At 36.0% G+C, this 22,168-nt stretch overlaps 1 protein-coding gene across 1 annotated transcript in view; it reads right to left on the bottom strand.

The window, feature by feature from the left end:
* The window catches only part of IFT140 (intraflagellar transport 140), a 3,212,973-nt gene that overhangs the window by 1,349,491 nt on the left and 1,841,314 nt on the right, over window positions 1-22,168 (bottom strand). Inside the window, exon 21 of the mRNA XM_044089294.1 lies at window positions 7,903-8,099. Coding sequence (XP_043945229.1) covers window positions 7,903-8,099 — 197 coding nt within the window. The remainder of the gene's footprint in view (window positions 1-7,902; window positions 8,100-22,168) is intronic.

The raw sequence follows: 22,168 nt of genomic DNA, 5'->3' as shown, positions 1-22,168 counted from the left end.
CCAAAGATGATTCAGAGTGTTGAATGCATTGATAACGGCAAGCACCTCATTTTTTATGTGCTTGTGTCTGTCACTGCTGCCTCAGACACCTTGCACTTTTATCCTCCTTGAAACTATTTTCCTAGCAATGTTCAAGGTGTCTGTGGTGACTGACGCTTTGGAACAGGAGGGAAGAAGGGTGACCTGGATTTAGGGATATTTGATTTTTCCACCAAGTCATTTCTCTTCTCACAAATCACAAAACTGGAATCTGAAAACTAAATGGGTGTTGGTGCTGGGACCAAAGAGACTTCAGATACCACTGTATCTTTCTCAGGTGGAGTATTGCCAGAGGTACCACAAGAATTATAGGTGCCAGGAGACCAAGAATCCTGATGGATTTCCACACAGTGACTGAAGTCTGAATGGAAACCCTTATAAAAGATCTACATATAGATCTATTATTTCCTGTGGAAGATATGCTCTTTGTACTTAGGTGTCTAGCAGACACCCCAGGAACACAATCAGAGCCACAAGGCGAGGAGAAAACCACCTTGACACTATTTACGGGCGTGGGGGCGAGGAGATTCATCACTCAAGACAAAAGATGCTGTGGAACAAAATCAAATCAAATACACCTGAGAGGCAGAGCTCACCTTCGCTTGCCTTGTTCAAAGAGAAATCTTGGATATGGATATATACCCCAGGGATTACTCCAGGGGATTAACTCAGTGACACACAGAGGCCAAAATAAATAAAAAAGATAGTATATATGCTAAAAGCTAAGCCTTAAAAGGCATAAAAGACGAGCGGCTAGGCTTCCTCGGGCCCTCGGGCAGATAGCTAAGTATGAACCTATGAACCTATGTGTGATGAAGTCAAAAATTACTTTTAAATGTTTTCTTGGAATCCGAGCCTGCAGAGGAGATCTCTCCCCCAAGTGAGAGATTCCTGACACTTTGAAAAAAGACTCTGCAAAGATAAGCAAGTCATCTAAATATGGGAAAATGTGGATACTCTGTAGCTTGCAGTGAGCTATAACTGGAGCTAGATACTTTGTGAACACTCCTGGTGCTGTGGGTTTCTCAAAGGGTAAGGCAGAGAACTGATATAGAGATCCAGACACACAAAACCATAAGAAACTCTGAAGTCTGGATGAATAGAAATGTGATAAGCATCTTTTTAATCTAAGGTTACCAAAAAACTCAAATGAGGAAGAAGGGGTGACAACTTGTGAACTTGGCCACTATCACATACTGTTTTAGGAAAGAAGGGTCCTGAACTGGTCTCCAGGCATCTTTCTTTGGCACCAGAAACATTCTTGAATAAAAACCTCTTCCAAACTTGAAAGGAGGAAGTGTTTCCATTTCCCCTTCAGAAAGCATGCACTGTAAGATAGGAAGGAATACAGAGGTTTTGTTTGGTGGATGTGGAATAATTCTCTGGAAAGGAAGGATTTCTTCCTACTGCTATTTGTAACCCTGAAGAATCAGTCTCAGAATCCATTAGTCTGAAGCAGTCTGCTGCCAGAGACAGACATGGAGACTCAGGTTTTCTGGAAGGGATATGGGACTGTCAGGGGGTGACAACAAGGTTTCTTACACAGTAATTCCAACTTATTTGAAGGTCCTTCGTTATGGGGGGGGGGGGTCCTGCTTTCTTTTTTTTGGAACCTCCCTGTCATTTTTAACAGTTTGCTTAACTGGCATTTTGCTGAGACTTGTTTCTTGCCAAAATTGGACAAGGGAGCAGAAAATCCACTGGAAAATGTAATGAATGAGGGCTGAAAAATCAGAGAGATTTCCTGTATCAACTTATCCATCTTGATTATGTCTGAAGCAAAGTTCCCAAAAACTAACTCTCTATCCAAATGTGAATTTAAAATTTCATTTTTTTCATCCTCTGGGAGATTCTGAGAATGCAGACAGGCAAACCTCCACAGCACAGAACAAGCGGCAATAGCCCTGGATATAGTAGCTACAGAGTCATAAGCACACTTTAAACAATGAGTAGTGACCCAAGAAATTGAAGAAACTAAACAACACAAAGCAGTTTTTTTTTTTCTCACAGAAGGGAACTGTAGATTTGACATTCCTCACACATTCACAATTAGTCAGAATAAACAAATATATTGCCCTGACAATTCAGAATTCTAAACACTGAAGTTGCACAAGTATACACCCCCCAAATGTATCAACTGGTTTGCCATCTTGACAGAAGGAAAGGATTAGAATTAACACAATGTTTCACAATAGCTGGATTAACGAAAGCTATAGCTGCTGGTTTAGGTCTGGGATGAGTGTATAAAAATTTGAAAGACCGAGGAAATAGTCTATCTGCTGTCCAGAAAACCACTGGTTGTGCCAAACACATCCTACAAGTTGACAGCACTGGGGGAAAGGAAGGTTGTTCTAGAAATTCCAGTTGTAATAGTTCAGAGTACTTTTTAAAGGATTGAAAAACCTCGGTGTTCTCCCACTGAAGAAACTGGCACATTCTTGAGACTGTCTCAGAGAAAGGGAATGCCTCACAGGGATATTCAGATACCATGCTGTCCCTCAAGAGTCTGAGTCAGAAATCTGAGGAGCACAAACTGTACCTGTCCCGTCACATTCACTTACAGTTTCAATTTCTTGAATCTCTTCAAGAAAAGATGAAACCCTTTTTCTTTTACCTGTACTGCCATATAAAATGGGTCAATAGCCTATATAAGACCCTCAGCCAGACCGAATAAACTATTCCTGTCCTGTCCTGTGGAACTGGTGCTGGAGAAGGTAAACATTCAAGTTTCTATTTCTTTGAAAGTTGGGCAAATAGGTTTATTAAGGCAGTAGCAATTTCCCCATAAATAAGCATAACATTCTGGCTAAGCAGGAGCACCTTTCCTGGCCCTTTTCCCAAGCCAATCAAAAGAGGCTCTTCCTTGCTCAGTGAGGGGATACCAACAGTCATAGAGAATGTGGCTAACCCCTGGTCCATAGTGGCTATATGGACAACACCAGAGGGATCCGTGAAAAAAGATGAGTAGTTTGAGGAACCAGCTTTGGCCACAGCAGAGTCATCTACCTGCAGATGAGGCAAACTGCTAGCCTGCTGTGGCAGCAATGGCTACTTAGTTAACTTTTTCTTTTTGTGGCTGGAGGATTGACCAACCATAGGAACAATCGTTTCTTCAATGCTCAAAGCTGAAAATAGTGCTTCTTTCTCATGGAAACTAAGCAGCACAAGCAGATAAAATTTTAAAATTAGTATAAAATCCCTTTTCCCAGTAAAAAGCACTCTAATACATTTTGCCAGACCTAAAACATAATTTAAATAGTTTCTTCCAGAAAAAAAATGGTTTTGGAATGTTTAAACAAGCTTTTAAACTGTCAAACACAAAAGTGCATCCCCGTTTATAAATACAATAACAATATGTGACAGTCAATAAAAACATATAATCCTAGCTTAAAATGTACTTTCCCACACAAAAGAGTAAATTAAAGCATTAAAAATAATATGCGAAAGTTTTTTCCTCAAAGGGAACTTATCTGCTCAGCAATGGAAAACCGACCATCAATCCTGTGAAGTCTGGAAAGGAGTGCTCTCTTCGGTGGCAAGAAAGTGCTGAAGGGCTTGGTGCCCTAAACCTGTCTTTTTAATTACTCAGTTCAAGATGACTAATGGCTTGGTTGTGTAGAAGATATCCTGAAGCTTTGGAAGTTGGCTGACTACTATATCCTATGTAGGATATAACTCATGTAGTTTAGTCTACTGCAGCAGTAATCATTATGAACAACACTTCACCATAAACTGACTCTCTTAATACTTCCACATGTCATCCTGTGATGTTTTTAACTTAAAATACATCATCATGAAAAACAATGAACTAAGCCTGATGCCAAAGGTAACATTCTTGCTTTATCAAGTGAGTGACAGATGTAAAAGGAATAGCTACAATGAAAGTTATGCATGTGCCTAGTCTGTAGGTATGTTAGCATCTTCTTGGAGTATGAGCACATGAGATGAGCAAGGATTTTCATTCATAATGCATTTCCAGCTAAAATTAAGCACAATCTGAAGCACATTAAACTCTTAATATATGCTAAGAAGGATATATATGCTTCACTATAATTACCAACAGCAGTATAATGACACTAAGGTTAACATCAAAGGCTATATTACAACCATTCAAAAGAGTACAGTAGTTAGCTGTTGGGAGCCATATTTACTCACTTAAATGCACTACACTGAAGGGATATGTTTGTATATCCTTATGTAAGGATGGACCCCTAACCGGGAAAAGCCGAAAGAAGAAGAAGAAGAAGGTCAAGCTGATATGGCATACAAGATTCTGTTAATATCATCTATGCTAAAAGTATAAAGCACCAAGAATTCCAGATGCAAGGAAAGATGTCATTTGCTTCATGACTTTTAGTAATTCTCTGCACCTGTATTCCGGATAATTCACAGAAGATCTAACACACAAGGGTTTTAGTTTACCCATTCAGTTCTATATGTAATGGCTTTCAATTCAATCAGTGGAGTGGTTTGACTAATTCTTGTAAAAGTTCAGTCTCTGTCTGGCTTTCCAAAATGACATTTTGTAGAAGCAAATAATAAAAAAGTAAGCATTTCCCCATGGGGCATGAGGTCTTCAATGACAGTTGTCAATGACTCCAAGTAATCGGTTGTCTTTGAATGGTGACAAATTCTGAGGTCTGTGCTTATAATTCAGAGCAAATAACTAGGCCTTTCATAAGTGAAATCCCTATCCACTTTAAGAAGGGTGAAGAACCAACAAGCGGCTTTATATACATGGCCAAGGATGGGAATTTCAGATCTGCAAGGGAAGAGGAAGCCCTTACTGGACAGGAGTTAGCATGATGTTATTAGTGACACCATCCATGAGGGCAGCTAACATAGTCTCCCTAGCAACAAAACGATCATCAGCCAGCTCATAAACAAAGAAGCTTCGCTTCATCTGACCACTCTCATCCACTCAACTTGTTTCTTCCACAGCCAGAGCAACTAATCAAACTTGGATTGTCTGGGTCTTATTTAGGGTTCTGTCAAGCTATGCCACTGTCTCAGGCATTACTACTTTATTCTAAATGCATTATTATTTTCACAAGATTTGCAAAAGATCATTCAGAGTATTCTTTATTTGCTTATTTCTGTTCTTAAGCAACAGATTTATTAGATCCGTGAGTATAAATCAGCACATTTATTTTAACACTTCCTAATCTTAAAAGATTTCTCACAACAGATCATTGCCCCAGTTACTACATTAGCAGTTGCACTCATTAAAAAAAATAAATAATGAACTCAGCTGGCAGATGGCAGAACTTCATCAAGCTTTGTTAAAATTACTGTAGCACGTGCTGAACTCTCAAAAGGACAATGAGGTAGAAGGGCATGACAGTTCTGCATCATTAACAACATAAATAAAGGAAGCAGAGGAAAAAGTACAGTTGTGTAAATAAATTTACAATAACAGTAGACATTCAAATAGATCATTGTTGTAGCCTAAGCTTTACGGGAAGTTCTGCCAAGGATTGGATCAGCCAGCGGGGATTTGAGAGCAGACAAGCAGATATGGTTGAGAGATGAATCTTAATGGAAGAGTAGGAAAGGCCAGGAGATAACAACTCACAATTACTGAAAAACTGGATGCAACTTGGCCTGAAAAGGGTCCTGGTCCTTACTAAGATATCAATCAGAAAATCTTTTCGACTTACCAATATATGATTTTCCTAGTAGCAGGTTTCTTTGCCTTTTTTAATACCTGATGCACATCATCAGAAAAAAAAGTGCCTAAAAGGTATTGAATTTTTATGATCCAGGTGGTTAAATGAAGAAATTGAAGGTTGGGGCATATCAAACAACCACTGTCCTGTGTGAGGAAGTCCATTCTGCGAGTAAACTTATAGTAATTGTCCATGGCCATTTTCAGAAGATGGGAGAATTACTGCTGCCTGGGCCAGTTAGTCACTACAGTTATATTTGGAGAGTCCTTCTAGAGAAAAAGAACCCAGGTTATCAGTGAAAGGGGTGAAAAAGCACAGAGAAATATTCCTGTCCATGGGAACGAAAAGACATCTGTCTTCCAGGCCTGATTGAAAGGAGTTCTGAAGCAAAACATCTACAATCGCCTGTTGTGTCTTGAGGTAATCAGATTTACCTGAGCACTTCCACCAGTTGAATCAGCTCCTGGTAGACCCCTAGGTTCAACTTCCATTCATGGGGGTCTGTCCTGGTCATGCTCAGCTTGTCTGCAACAAAGTTTCCATGATGGAATTTAGGTAGACTGAACGGACAACTTGAACTAAGTCACTAGTCTGCAAGGACAATATGACCTGGTTACCCCGTTTATGTACCAAATCACTGTGGTGTAGTCTACGACTGATATTAGAGGCTCTGAAATACAAATATGGTTCAAAGATTTGACAGCATTAATCAGAGACATCATTTAGTTTACATTTATTTGTTTAAATGTGTCTTGCCTGTTCCAGAGGCCCTGTACTTCAATTCCCTTTGACACAGTTCCCCAAGCAAAGTCTGATGCATCTGTAGTTACAGATTTTGAAGAAATGGTTTGGGAGAAAGAAAGACCTATCATAACTGTTGTATCTAGAATATATCTCAAAAACACTATCCTATGGTAAGAAATAAGAAAAAAATTAACTGTGTTCACCCGAAATCCCAGGCTCAGGGAAAGGTATATTACCCAAGACAAAAATTCTTGACAACCTGAGGAGAGGGTTGCAAAAATTAGGCAATTGTTTAAATATGGGAAAGTATGAATGCCCTGCAAACTGCAATGGGCCATTACCATAATCAGGCATACTGTAAGCACTCTTGGAGATGCAGATAAACCAAACGGCAAAACAGAAAAACTGAAAATAAGAAGCAGACACAGAAAAATGCAACAAGCAACTGAATTATTTTAGGATTGAATAGAAAGCATTTTGAATTTTAAGATCTTAATGTGAATGTATAGGACAGAAAAGTCTAGGACCATTCTTAGGTTGACACTGCCAACACTGTTAAGCAGAAACAGAACACTTCTTCCTCACAAAAAAGAAGCTGACATAGAAAAACCTAGAGGGACAAAGGACTGTCTAAACAGAAAATGGTAACTGAAAGCAATTAGTGGAACTTCAAGTGTTGGTAAAGAAAACTAACAAGAAAAAACAGTTTTGAGGTAAAATTATTTAATGAAAACACTCAAAGACAAAAGCTTAAGCCCCTAGGACTAATTTGTGTAGTAATTAGTAAGTTTTATTCCTTACAAAAAGTAAACATTTCATAGTATTCTCCTTAGGGAACTAGAGCTAAAAACCAAAGTTCCTGACAAAATTTTTTTTAGTGACAACCATTAAATTTACAGACATTCTATAAGAATTATGAACAAAAATCATTGATTTAATTTCAGAAATATTGATGTGGAAGGAAGTCCTCCAAAAGGGTACGTATCTACACAGCTTTGAAGAAGTCTGTATCTACACAGCTTTGAAGGAGTCCAAGTAGACAGTTAATCTCCAGAAGCCTGCAACCAAGCACACTCTTCTGGGGCAAGAAAGTAATGAAGTCTTAGTGTCCTAGTCTCTGATTTTCTCCTCCATTCCTCATGTCAGGTAGAGGTCAGTGTGTGTGGAAGGTGCCCTGAAGTTTGGAAGCTGGTTGGTTGTTCCAGTCCTTGGCAGAATATCAGTGATCCAATGATGGACATCTTTTAAAATCTGATGCATAGGAGATGTCTGCATTATGTTTCTTTTATAGGCTTCTGTTCTTAGCAGTAACTATATTTGCACGTTTTATATTATTTGTATGCTTCCTTAGCCTAGCATGTGGATGAAGATAGTGTTCTAACTCAATCTATATGGTATGGTTATCAATAAACAATTATTTTCAGTTTATTTTAAACTTGTAATCTCCTACCTTCTGATGAGTTTAATGGACTTAAAAGCTTCATCCATGTCACCAATTGTTAGGTAAAAACTGAAGTTCATCATTGCTTCTCGGGTTGCTTTGTCACAGTCTTCTAACCCTACGAAGTCTCTCAAAGCTCTCTTTGCAACCATCTGAGGAACTGCAGATTCTGGGGCTGCTCCACTTTCTTTCTCTTCCTCTCCTGGCTAAAAGTATAGACAAATATTATATGAAATATATGAAGAAAAAAGTACACACTATATTTGTATACAAATAGGAAACCCAGTAGTGCACGCATCTGCCTTCACCAGCAGCAGCCAGGGATCAAGCAGTAGTTCAGAAGCTGGCTGTTCACCAGGGAAAGGCGAGAAATGGTAAAACATAAGTCTACTTATTCTCCTGGGGGTGGCAAGGGTGGTGAGACAGCCCTGATGGAAGCAACATGATCAGAAGACTGTGGAACCACAGAGAACAGCTAAACCAGCACGACCAACTAATGATTCTCCACAACTGGTTTATTAAGGTTTAAGCGCTTTTGTCAGGATTACAGCAATGACTTCATCAGAAACACATCACAAACCTCAACAGGAATTTAAAAAGTTTTTCAAAAACATCACAAGTTAGAAGACAACCAATTAGTGATCACTCAATTAAATTAAAGTTTAAAGTAAATAGGTAAAATACATAATTAACAAAATAAAATAAGGTTGGAATAAAAGTAAGAATAAAAAAGGCATTTACATTTCTAAAGACTTCAATTTCAAAACACTACTGATAGAACAAACAAAAAATAAATACCTTAGATATTAGGAAAAACAACGCTAACAATGCCTTTAGCTAAGCATGTTTCCAAGTTTCCTGACCATTATTTTGTGTTTATGGGTATTGACCTGGTAAGGGAAGATCCCTGGGGGGGGGGGGGGGGGGGGGGGTTGTCCTTGGAAACTTGTGTTAGAATATAAAGAGCTTCTCTGGCAAGTCAAATTAAATGCATTCACCATTCCTGGTTTGAATGACAATGTGTCTATCAGTCATCGTCTTCTTTCGGTTCTTCCCAGTTAGGGATTGCCACAGTGTATCACCTCTCCACTCATGATTGGAAGTGAAGTTTTACGGTGTCGAGTTGCCAGCCCGGCACCCAACCTTCCACAGAAGGCACACACATGCACGCACTCATGCCTAGGGACAATTTAGAGTATCCAATCCACCTACAGCCTGTCTTTGGGATGTGGGAGGAAACCGTAGCACAGGGAGGACATGCAAACTCCGCACAGAAGGCATCCCAGCCAACGATCGAACCAGAGAACCTCTTGCTGTGAGGCGGCAAAGCTAACTGTTGCACTACTGTGGCTGCCCTCTGCACCACCATGGCCACAATGCGTCTATCAGTAGCATTTTGAAATTGAAGTCTTTAGAAGTGTAAATGCATTTTTTATTCTTACTTTTATTCCAACCTTATTTTATTTTGTTGATTATGCATTTTACCTATTTACTTTAACATTTTTGGGTTTTGTGACTTTAATTTAATTGAATGGTCACTGACTGGTTGTCTTGTAACGTGATGTTTTTGAAAAACTTTTTAAATTCCTGTTGAGGTTTTGTGATGCGTTTCTGATTAACTCATTGCTGTAATCCTGATGAAAGTGCTTAAACCTTAATAAACCAATTGTGGAGAATCATTAGTTGGTCGTGCTGGTTTAGCTGTTCTCTGTGGTTCCACAGTTTCAACATTTTGTGTTTTGGTTCCTGGTATTCTTTGGTGATCAGAAGACTCGCTGACAGAGACCAGAAATCCTGCCTGAGAAACAGACTTAGTGGGGGCAAGGCTTCTGAAGAATTATATTACATCTTCTGTTGTTTTTTGCTGTTACTTGCATTTACATGCAAGCATACCAAAGTATATTTAACTACTTATTGTGATCAACTAGTCTTATTACTGTATTGTACTAAGTACAATAAATACACAGAGACAACTGCTTCAATTAATATGCTTTTTTACTATTACATTTCCTTTTGGATCTACAAGCATGCAACACAGATGCTGTCAGCTCTCTATGGCAAATTCCCAAAGCTTGTTTACTATTACACTCATATTTATAACAAAAAGTCTGATATTTTTTCTCAGAGTCTGATGTATAACAGTTCTTTCTTTGTAGAACAGTTTTCCTTTGTTCCCTTGTCCTTGGTTCTTTATAGTTTGATGATCCATGGAAACTCAGTCTTGCATTATCTGAAACGTGGTGTTCCAGCACTATCTGAAACTTGATGTTACATCTCTTTACATCACTGATGGCCTTCCAGTTGCCATCTGCGCAGTTATTTTTACAGACTTTGTTTCTCAATAACATACTCCTTTACATGGATGCTAATATCTAAGCTATGCCAGCCCACTTACTACTACTTATTTTTCAGCATTTTATATTATTTCTAAATTAACCCTTTATATTTCATATCATTCTTGCAGCTTTTTATTCAAGCTAATAATCATGCTAACAACATTTTAAATGGAGACAGAATACTATTTTCTTAAAAGTTCCCCATTATTTTGTTATTTTGAGGAGCGGACTAAACTTCAGTTAAAGAAAAGACTGTATTTGTTTCATCAGCATTGCTATTTACAGCATTTATCACTTTGCTCATATTTACAATCATAACTTGTTGAGTTATTGCAACTCTGTAACCTGCAGCATATAAAACAATTCCAAGCTGTTATCATTATTACTCCTAAAACTAACGACACAGGATGTATTAACCAATTTAACAATTTGGTCCCAAATGATGACCATCTTCTGAATATGTCCCACCAATTATGGACAGTGTCAGCTTCTGTTTTTTGTCTTTTACTATTAACACTGGGTTATTTGAAACCACACATACAAACTGTGGTGCCACTTTAACAAATCTTTTGAAATTTGAAGGCAATATTTTTCATTTACAGAATATTTTGTTCAATTTACACATTTAGATACTTAGCACTAAATTGTAATTTGTCTGTCAAAGATACTTGTAATGACTTACTAAATAGTAGGATTCCCTTGTGCTTGTAAATGTACAATCTGTGAGATATTTTGTTCTACTAGTTTTCATACCAAGCTCTTTTAAATCTGCATTTGGCATCTTTAAAACTTGGAAATGTAATATCGAAGTGCAATATTGTTTTTTTTTTTTTTTGGGTATTGTTGTCCTATCATAGTACAAGTGGATGGTACTTTTAGCATTTGATCTGTATGAAGTACTGGCCTGTTACCCAAAATGGTAAGTATTTTAATCCATGGTCATTTTCCTTCTATTACTGTGTTGTTCATACAAATAAACAGAGTATTGGTATTTTTGTGTTGTCTACACACTGTGCCAATTTTTGCATGATGTCTTTCCTTGTTAGAACCGTTATATTTTTGAGGTAATGTACAGCATCTAATAAACATAGAGCTGTTTACTGAAATGTTTATGTGAGTCTTTGATTTTTTTTCTCTACGTTTATATATGCTTGACCTTGTTTAGCTAACCATACTGTTATATCTGTGTTAAATGTTATTCTCCCAAAGGTACATGCTGTATGCTTTTTACAACTGAAATTTGTCTTGTGTTTTATTTTGTGTAGCATTTTTAACTATGTTTATTCATGAAATATTATAATTCCCTCTGTTTTGATGTTCAGAATGATGCAAATGAACTGCAGATGTCTGTATTGAATGCTGCGTGCCTTGTCTCGCAGCTTCATTTTTATCTATAGTCCTTGAAGCATGTTCCAGACACTGAACATTCAGCTTGTCTCAAGCTGTACCACAATATATGTATGCTAGAAAACAGAAATACATGTATTTAACTAACTATATTATTTCTACATATTATAGCAACAGATGTGTATATGCTTTTAACTAGCAAATTGATGTGCACATGCATTTACACATTTTTAAACATATCTATCACTGTATACATTCCCTCTTGTTTTATTTTAAATACAAACAGTAGACATTAGTATGTACTTTTAGTTAAGTTATATTGCTATTAACTAGAAACACATTGGGAAACACAACCTTTAGTTTTCTTTTAATACAGAAAGTTAACACAGTTTTATATTGTCAACACAATGACAACCATTACTATTAGAACTGGATGAATCTGAATATTACTCTATAAAGTGATGTCCTATACAGTCATTTATTGACAATGCTTGAGGATTGTATTGCAAAGGCATTGTAATTTTATAATTTTTTTTATATGTCACAAATATCAAGCTTCGACTTGTTACTCTACATATAATACTTGAATGCAAAATTGTCTATTTACATAGATAAACCATTTACTATATACTGTGCAGAATACACTTGCTTGTACAAATTGTTTTTGCATTTGTATATACATGGCTGTAATATGCACTCGGTCTAGTTTTTAAACGTAGCATTAAATTGAAGCCTGCTAATTACATTACTTGAAACATTAAAATGTATTTTTGGTATTAACACTTTGTACTTTTATTTGAGTCCCTTTTACAGTACTGTTTGCACACTTAGTGTAAAATTAAAAGCATGCTCTTCCCGCTGTAGTATATATTGTTTTATTGCAGTATTGTTTATTTGCTTTATACTGTGAGAATTGAATGTATGCTTGCCCTTTTGGCTGTTATCTAGACTGTGACACTTGTTACACATTTGCTTATTTTTTGCCATATTGAAAAACAGAAAATATTTTTATAAAGCTGTCGCTGTTGCCTATACTGTCAAAGTTGTAATAGGAATTGCTTTTATACATTTTGAAAAGACCTTTACTGTTACTACTAGCTATTCGTACCCTCCCTTTTTGTAAAGGGACCTGCATAATTTATTTTAACTGCATACCATAGCCCATGTACTGACTGTACTCTGCGTAGTATTTACTTGCAAATAGATTATTAATGACATGTATGCACAATTGTGACATCTTATTACAATTACTAAACAGGATTAGACTTTTGTGCTTTTTGCTTAATGCTGTACGTGAATACTTAACAATAATATTTTAGAAAAATGTAAGCCATTTGGCCTGGCAACCAGTCTTGTTTCCTTGACCTTATAAATTTCAGTACTAGTAACATTTTATGGTATGCAACAGTCTTTGTAACTACTCATTCTAGCCTGGAAAGATTTAAGCTCACATCATTTTTTTCTTTGTGCGCATTCTAGACACGTAACCTATAACTCCTTTAGCACTTACTCGTATTCTTCAGTCATTCGTTAATATACTTGCAACTTGATATTAGAATCCAGTTGTAAAACATTAACTTGCCTAATTATGAATAATATTGCTTTTGAATACTGTTTTTGCTGGAGTCTTTGCTATTTCTTTATGCTATCATACAATTACAAAATATTGTAAGAAACAAAAAGAGATATTGGCTTAACTAACACATGCTTAAAACAAATATATTTACATGGATTTACATTTGCTGTTGTGTGCCTTTTGCTGCACTTTACGTGAAAAGAAAATACATGCATGTCAGTCTTGTGACGTCATGTCTTTACTGCGTTTAACTACTCTCATTTGATTTCTATATGCTAGAACTGTTTTGTTATTTGAAATGGTTTGAAAATTACTATTTAAGTGCCTTGCTGTAACTGAATGAAAGTTTATGCTGTGTACACTTAACCATTTTCAAAAGGTAGAATAGTATGTCGTAAATTATTTTTTATCAGCATAGTTAACTGCTGTTGCTTTAACTCTTTACTAACCAGATTATATTTGTCAGTATTCTTATCTGCTGCCTTTAAAGCTCTTACATACTTTTGAAAAAGTATTTACATATGTTGACTGAACTTTCTGAACTCACTCTGACTGTGTCTTAGTAGTTTATTAAATCTTTTTGTCAGTTCACCATGAACTTCATCTCTGTTATCTGTTTTGTAATGTGCAGTGGTTTTATGCCACTTTTGTCTAGCAAGATGTACATTTATGACACTGCACACAGAAAGTAGTTTCATATAACTTGTACAATAAACGTTTACTGTCATACAAATGATGTTGCTGTTTAAGATACCAGTCAAGCATAATGCATTTATATAAAGCATTGACACAAACTTTACCTAGTAAAGTACTACATGTGCTGCAGTTATGTTTATACCAATCTTTAAATCCTGACCATACATGTGCTGGACTATTATTATTGTCTACCTGAGAGGTAGTCTAACACTTTACAGTTCTTTTGTTTATGGCATCCATGCATTAGAATGAGAAACAAAAAGAGAATTACCAGTTTGTGTGTGGAAGGCGGCCAAATCTTCCTTTGAGAAAGCGAGGAAATTCCCTCGTTGATTCTCTCAAAAGGTGGTCAAAGACAGCTGGCAGATTCAGCTGTGTGAATATACAGGACCTGTGGAATCTGCAGAGATGCACTGTTCTGGTACTGGATACTGTGCAGAAGAAGGCAAATGTTTGCACTGGAAGAGAACTTACCAACTGAACAAAATAAAAAAAGAAGCTGTAGTTGTCACAATAAGAAACCATTTGGTCCGTCAACTGCGGCTCGCCATTGAAGAATTATATGACGTCTTCTGTTTGTTTTTTGCTGTTACTTGCATTTACATGCAAGCATACCAAAGTATAATTAACTATTTATTGTGACCAACTAGTCTTATTACTGTATTGTACTAAGTACAACAAATACACAGATAACTGCTTCAGTTAATATGCTTTACTGTTACATTTGACTTTTCCCAAAGCTTGTTTACTGTTGCACTCATATTTATACCAAAAATTCTGATATTTTTTTCCTCATAGTCTGATGTATAACAGTTCTTTCTTTGCAGAACAGTTTTCCTTTGTTCCCTTGTCCCTGGTTCTTTGTAGTTTGATGATTCATGGAAACTCTTGCATTATCTGAAACATGGTATTCCAGCACTATCTGAAACTTGATGTTACATCTCTTTACATCACTGATGTCCTTCCAGTTGCCATCTGCGCAGTTATTTTTACAGACTTAGTTTCTCAATAACATACTCCTTTACATGGATGCTAATATCTAAGCTATGCCAGCACACTTACTACTTCTTATTTTTCAGCATTTTATACTATTTCTAAATTAACCCTTTATATTTCATATCACTCTTGCCGCTTTTTATTCAAGCTAATAATCATACTAAAAGTTTAAATGGAGACAGAATACTACTTTCTTTCAGCTTCTGGAAAGTTAAAATGTTTGCATACGTGAACAAACATCTTTGTAGAGCCCACTGCATGCCAATACTCATATACAGCATTATCTAAGGACTCAGGAAGAGGAGGGCATAAATAGCCACCTCACCCATGTATATAATAATATCCTCAGTGTGATCAAAATAAAAAGGAGATGGGAGCTAACAAACAACTGGATGAAAGCTCCAGTCCCCAGGTCTTACCTCCTTCATCTGCCATATCCGGATGGTGCAAAGTACTAGAACTGAATGGGCCAGTAGATAATGGGGACTCTAAGATTAAAGGATGACTGTGTGAACAGAAAAGCAAAATTCAAGAAATAATTCATCAATAAAGCATGCTATGTAGAAATGATATTACTCCAATAAGACACAATTTGAATTCTGTATCTAGCTCTAGAGACTACTTCACTGTTAGAAATGTGACAAACTTCAAATGATTAAATGATATGTTTCAAAATGACTAACTGCTGCACAAGAAACCATTAACAGAATAGGACTGTATGACCACACATACATATATACTAAACAGCAAATCACACCAACTGGGCCTCGAGTCAGAGAAACAAGTGCATAATCCAACAGGAACAAAATTAGTAAAATTCCTCCACACGACTTAGCAGCTGAAAAATAATTGCTTTATTGTTAAAAGTAAGGGCTCTCGCTTTCTGGTCCGAACGCTTCCCCAGACTTTATTAAAATCACTTTAAACAACTACTACTAATATAGAGGGTAGTCATTAAAGACAACCTATAGAATGTCTAGCTTAATTACATCATCATCATTCTATCAACCCCCTCCCCCCAGCAAGTTGTTAACAATGCTGCAACTAGAAACTGAAGACTACTAAATGCCAAAGTCATCATATTCAATGTCATAACATTCAAAACAGGAAAACACTCAACTGACTTCCAAAAAACATATATGTAACATTTACAGTTTATGCTAAAAATCCACTCATACATAAATATGTCCACTTATAACAAAACATTTAATTCTAAAATGAATAGTAACTACTCCAAACTGTACATACTATATAAAACGTATGTAATATAATATCTCGAGTTCTTGGTCAAAGCCAAGTGAAAATAGTGCTTCTCTGAGAGCTGTATAACACATTCAATAGAGCCTCATATTGTATAAGCAGTAAACAAGGACCTGTGACATAGAATGCTCTGTAAATCCTGGCTTCTTAAACAAATACTGCTTAAGTAGCTCTAAATTTCTTCATGCTAGTGCACTTTAAAGGCTCAATTTTCAGATAAATAACAAACCTTAGTCATGTTTCATTTCATGAATAAAGAATACAAAATTTTACAATCAAAATATTAATTGAGACACTTCATAATTAAATCAACTTTAAAAACAGAAGCATTAACTAAGCTCTAACTTCAAAGATGTTCAACAACAATGTGTTAACCATTTCTTATTTCAATAAATGACGCATTCTACATATGACATAAAAATTAAGGAATTGTCTTGACATGGCCATAATACTTATTTTATTTTTAGTAGTTCTGAATTATATTGCATACTGCATTTTTATTCTCTGCTTATTTATGGACCTTGTATAAGCTATAGTTAAAATATCTGTTCATTTTGATTTTAAGCAGATATTGACTGCATCTACGTTAAGCTTTTATATAAAAAGACCTATCAATGTTATGCTGTACAATGACATTGCATATCAAGTAGCGACTAGACAATTCCTTGATGCAATGAAAACATAATTTTTAAGCTTGCAGCGTCTCTGTTTTAACATGAAGTTTTTGAATGTAGTAATCTACCACTAGAGGGGAGCTTGAAAACTATAAATACAAGTTCAATGAAACAGTGGAGCTCCTCCATTAATGCTTGATTTTCATCAGTGGCAACACCAGGGCCTACCAAGGTAGATGTTGTGAATATATGCTATTATTATGAATTTTTATGTCATATGTGGAATGAGTTGTTTAGTGAAATAAGAAGTGGCTAACACAGAATTGTTGAACATCTTTGAAGTTAGAGCTTAGTTAATGCTTCTGTTTTTAAAGTTGATTTAATTATGAAGTGTCTCAATGAATATTTTGATTTTAAAATTTTGTGTTCTTTGTTCATGAAATGAAACATGATTAAAGTTTGTTGTTTAGCTGAAAAATGAGCCATTAAAGTGCACTAGCATGAAGAAATTTAGAGCTACTTAAGCAATATTTGTTTAAGAAGCCAGGATTTACAGAGCATTCTATGTCAAAGGTCCTTGTTTACTGCTTATATAATATGAGGCTTTACTGAATTTGTTATACAGCTCTCAGAGAAGCACTATTTTCACTTGGCTTTGACCAAGAACTCGAGACATTATCTTGCATACGTTTTATACAGTATGTATGGCTGGAGTAGTTACTATTCATTTTAGAATTTGATGTTTTGTTATAAGTGGACATAGTTATTTATGTATGACTGGATTTTTAGCATAAACTGCAAATGCTACATATATATTTTTTGCAAGTCATTTGAGTGTTTTCCTGTTTTGAATGTTATGACATTGAATATGATGATTTTGGCATTTAATAGTCTTCAGTTTCTAGTTGCAGCATTGTTAACAACTTGCTGGGGGGGGGGGGTTCATAGAATGATGATGATGTAATTAAGCTAGACATTCTATAGGTTGTCTTTAATGACTACCCTCTATATTAGTAGTAGTTGTTTAAAGTGATTTTAATAAAGCTTGGGGAAGCGTTCGGACCAGAAAGAAAAGCGATTACTTTTAACAATAAAGTAATTATTTTTCGGCTGCTGAGTCATGTGGAGGAAATTTTACTAACTTTGCTCCTGCTGGATTATACACATACATATATGTTGGACAGGGGTTGGAACAAAACTGGACAGAAATGAACCCTATGAAAAACAGCACAATCTTTTACAAAGAAGTATGAGAAGACAGGAGTGTGTTATGAAGACTGGGCGAGTGTAAAAAAAGAAGTAACAAGTGCCTTGTCCATACAGGACTGAAAGCTGAGACATAAAATAAAGCAGAATACATTGGTTCAATGCTCCTTTTTTGGCAAAAAGTTTTGTTTATTACTAGACAGATGGCAGGTCCATCAGTAGACCTGCCATTCCTAAAACCCATAATGCAGGTGCTAACAGGCCTATGTTGCTGAAAACAGCAATGGCTATGAGGTTTAATCCCTTTACTAATTAATGACAATTCTGTGCTTGGCTGCTTTTGGTCCCCTGTATATAAAGGACTGAATTACTAAAATAATTCCGTCATTCATAATTATTTTCAGAGATATTCTTAATCCAGTTCAGTGTCAAAGGGAGCCACAGACTATCCTGGCACTCAGCAGGTGTAAGCCAGTGAAACTCATCTTGAACAGGGCACCAATGCATTACAGCCAGTATTTTCATGAAAAATTTACAGATCAATAGCATGACAATTACCTTCAAAGATAAAACAGCTGCACTAATTGCTTCCAGATTTTGAAATTATTTTCAAAGCAAGTTATGGATACTCAGACTTGTGTAGTATACTGCAACAGCAAAAACACTTGGTCTGACAACCAACGTTTCTATTAGAGGGACAGGAAGCCTGTACATGCTCAACCACTCATGCTCGAGTTTATATACCCTATACATAAATTATGACATAATTCATAGGAGTAACACCTTTCTAATATTTCTGCGACACATGGCTAGGCTTAAAAGGGCCTTTTAGGGTTTTTAGCCTCATATTCTCCTATGATCCGATGGACAATAGCATCACAATTACAAATAAATACACACACACACACACACACACACACATATATATATATATATATATATATATATATATATATATATATATATATATATATATATATATATATATATATCTATATATGGATCCACTTTGTAATCCTGAAATATTGAAATCCCGAATTTCAGTACTACGGACTTACAAAGCCAAAAACACTAAATATCAAAACCCCATAACAGTGAAATTTAAAATCCCAAACACACAATACACATACAACACACACATACACATATACACAACATCCCCCCACAATCAAACAGAAAATCCTACACTACAGATGAGCAGGGGGGCAAGTCCCCCTGCAACCCCCTACTTAAATATACTAACTCCAAGATCCACAAACAGACACACAAAAGAAACTCACACCCACACATTTCACAGTCCGTCACACACACAAATCACAGACACAACACACACTGACACACACACTAAAGCCCCTAATGAACACACATACACATACATACTTACCTAAACTTCCACCCATCCACTCACACACTGCATCACTAGAAGCGTGAAATTCAACATCTCCGTGCTTCGGGATTTTGAATTTTGCGCTTCTGTGTTTTCATGATTATGTGATTTCGGGTATGTAATTTTGAAATACTGAAATTTGGGATTTCAGTATTTTGAAATTACAAAGTGGACCCATATATATATATATATATATATATATATATATATACACACACATATATATATATATATATATATATATATATATATATATATATATACATATATATATATATATATATATATATATATATATATGGATTCCATACATTTGGTCGAATTACACTTAGTGGAAAATGATTCCAGGCATTTCACTTCACTGAAAACTCACTTGGTCGAAGTTCATTTGGTCGAAAATGGAATATAGTCCCTGCCCCACTGCAGTGCAACCCTGGAGTGAGAATATTACATAAGGGGGGGTGGGGGGCACAGCCCCCCACATTGGGGTGAGGGCATAGCCCCACACATTATGCCAATAGTTTTTACTAAAGATATATATATATATATATATATATATATATATATATATATATATATATATATATATATATATATATATATATATATATATATATACATATTTAAATGCATTTCTAATGGAGATGCCTTCTTATAATAGTGAATACATTAAAATTATTTGGGGGCTGTGCCCCCCCCCCTTATTTAATATTCTCACTCCAGGGTTGCACTGCAGTGGGGCAGGGTCTATATTCCATTTTCAACCAAATGAACTTTGACCAAGTGAGCTATCAGTCAAGTGCAATGCCTGGTATCATTTTCGACTAAGTGTAATTCGACCAAATGTATGGAATGCACATATATATATATATATATATATATATATATATATATATATCAGCTTTAGTTTTATTTATGCATATTTATACATGTATATGTATAATTATGTCTGTTTTTACTGAATCTCACTTCAATGAATCACAAATGACTGAACAAATTTGAATTAAATCTCATTTCATGGAATCACATTTAAATGAATAACTTTAATGCACTGTAACATACTTTAAAACCTTTATTATTTATTTATTTTTTTTGCAGGGGACAAGTTCCCCTACAACCCCCCCCCCCTTCCACATGGGGAGCTTTGCCCTAACATGTGCACAACAGTGGTGAAAATGGAAAAAAAAACACACAAATACCACATCAGTGCTAACACGCAGACACATTTCCTAGAAATTTCCATTACAGAAAACATACCTTAAAAATGTATATTGCGCCCCCCCCCACCCCATGAGAAGCTTTGCCCCTTACTTAAATATACTAACTCCACAGTCATACAACAGTTGAGAAAACAGAAAGAATACTCTTTCTTTACTTTACAATTTTAATCACAATTCAGTCAAATGCGTTTTCAGTCATATATGATTACAGGCAAATTAGTTAAGTCAGTTATGATTCAGTGAAGCATGATTCAGTCAACATAACTGCTAACCACTGTCTATGTATCTAAGTATGAATTTGTTGACCAGGGTACAGCACTGATTTCACTGGACCATTTTCACACTCAGACTGGAGTTTGCAAGCAAGAGTATACAATTTATGGAAAATATTAGCATAACAGTTATATTTCAAGGTACTTGCAATGTTTCAACAGTTTAAGCAAAACATTACAGCATTAACAAACACATTTCAAAGACATTTGAATTTCAAAGTAAACAATTATCAAACAAAAGAATTAGGTGAAAAAAGTGGGAGAGGAGGAAATAATGAACATTTTTTTCTGAGAAGTATGATTTTTATATCATAAAACATACTAATGATATTACTTTTGACATTTACTGATGCATTCAAAACTTCACAAAAGACAACTGAAATATATAGTGAGCCAAACCTTCAATAACTCACGGCAAAGATGACTAATCAGTATAACAGTAACAGCAATTTATACAAAAATTAAAACAGTAAGCACTTTTATCTCAGAGCCGTAAATGTCAAGACTTCATCAGACTGTTAGTTAAACACATATACATTGCTTCCTCCTTAGACATGAATTCTTTATGCTCTATATCCGGTGCATTGCTCTTCACATCCAAGGGCAAACAAATTAATAGTCACTATGATGCTACTGGCAGGCAAAGTGAAGGATGCCCCTATAGCAGACTGACTGGAGCCATCCACTACGACAGATATTCTTTGCACATACATGATGACCTGACTGGTTTCTTGGGGGGGGGGGGGTGCTGTGTTGAGACTACTTTACTTTAGTAGCCACATATGTGAGGTCTTGCACATTAAATCATGTACACAGCTGCACCCATGAAGATTAGAACTCAAAAGCGCATCTATGCCAAGGGTTGTGCCAACCTCAACAGACTTAGTGCCTCAAACATCCCAAATCTTTTCTAATGTTAGAAAGTCTGTGCAAAAGAAAGGCTGTCAATTGGAAAACATAAAATGATAAACTGATGCGTGGGCATCAGCAGGGACTTTCCTACACTTACTGTAACTTTAATGAGTACACTAATTGATGCAAGAAATCCTGATATTTCTAAAAAAGCTGTTTTGTTACAGCAGCCAGGAGCCAGTCATCCAGACAGAGGAAGATCCTGCACCCCCTTCAACCACAAATGTATTACTATGGAGGATGTACATTTTAGTGAACATCATGGGGGCAAGCAGTGGTCCAGAATGCTAGTGTCTGACACTGGTAATGGCTGACTCCTATGTGGAAGAGAAGGAATCTCCAGGATTTTCTGGTTAATTTGACATGGTAATGCTGGGTCTTGCTGCTCATGTTGTAAATTCTACTGCACCATGTGCCCTGCAGATCACCAAGTTGCTGAGTGCTTTCAAAACT

This window comes from Protopterus annectens, chromosome 12.part0 (genome assembly GCF_019279795.1).
Source record: "Protopterus annectens isolate FY-2018-M chromosome 12.part0, PAN1.0, whole genome shotgun sequence".
Lineage (NCBI taxonomy): Eukaryota > Metazoa > Chordata > Ceratodontiformes > Protopteridae > Protopterus > Protopterus annectens.
This window is presented reverse-complemented; position numbering and strand designations above follow the sequence as displayed.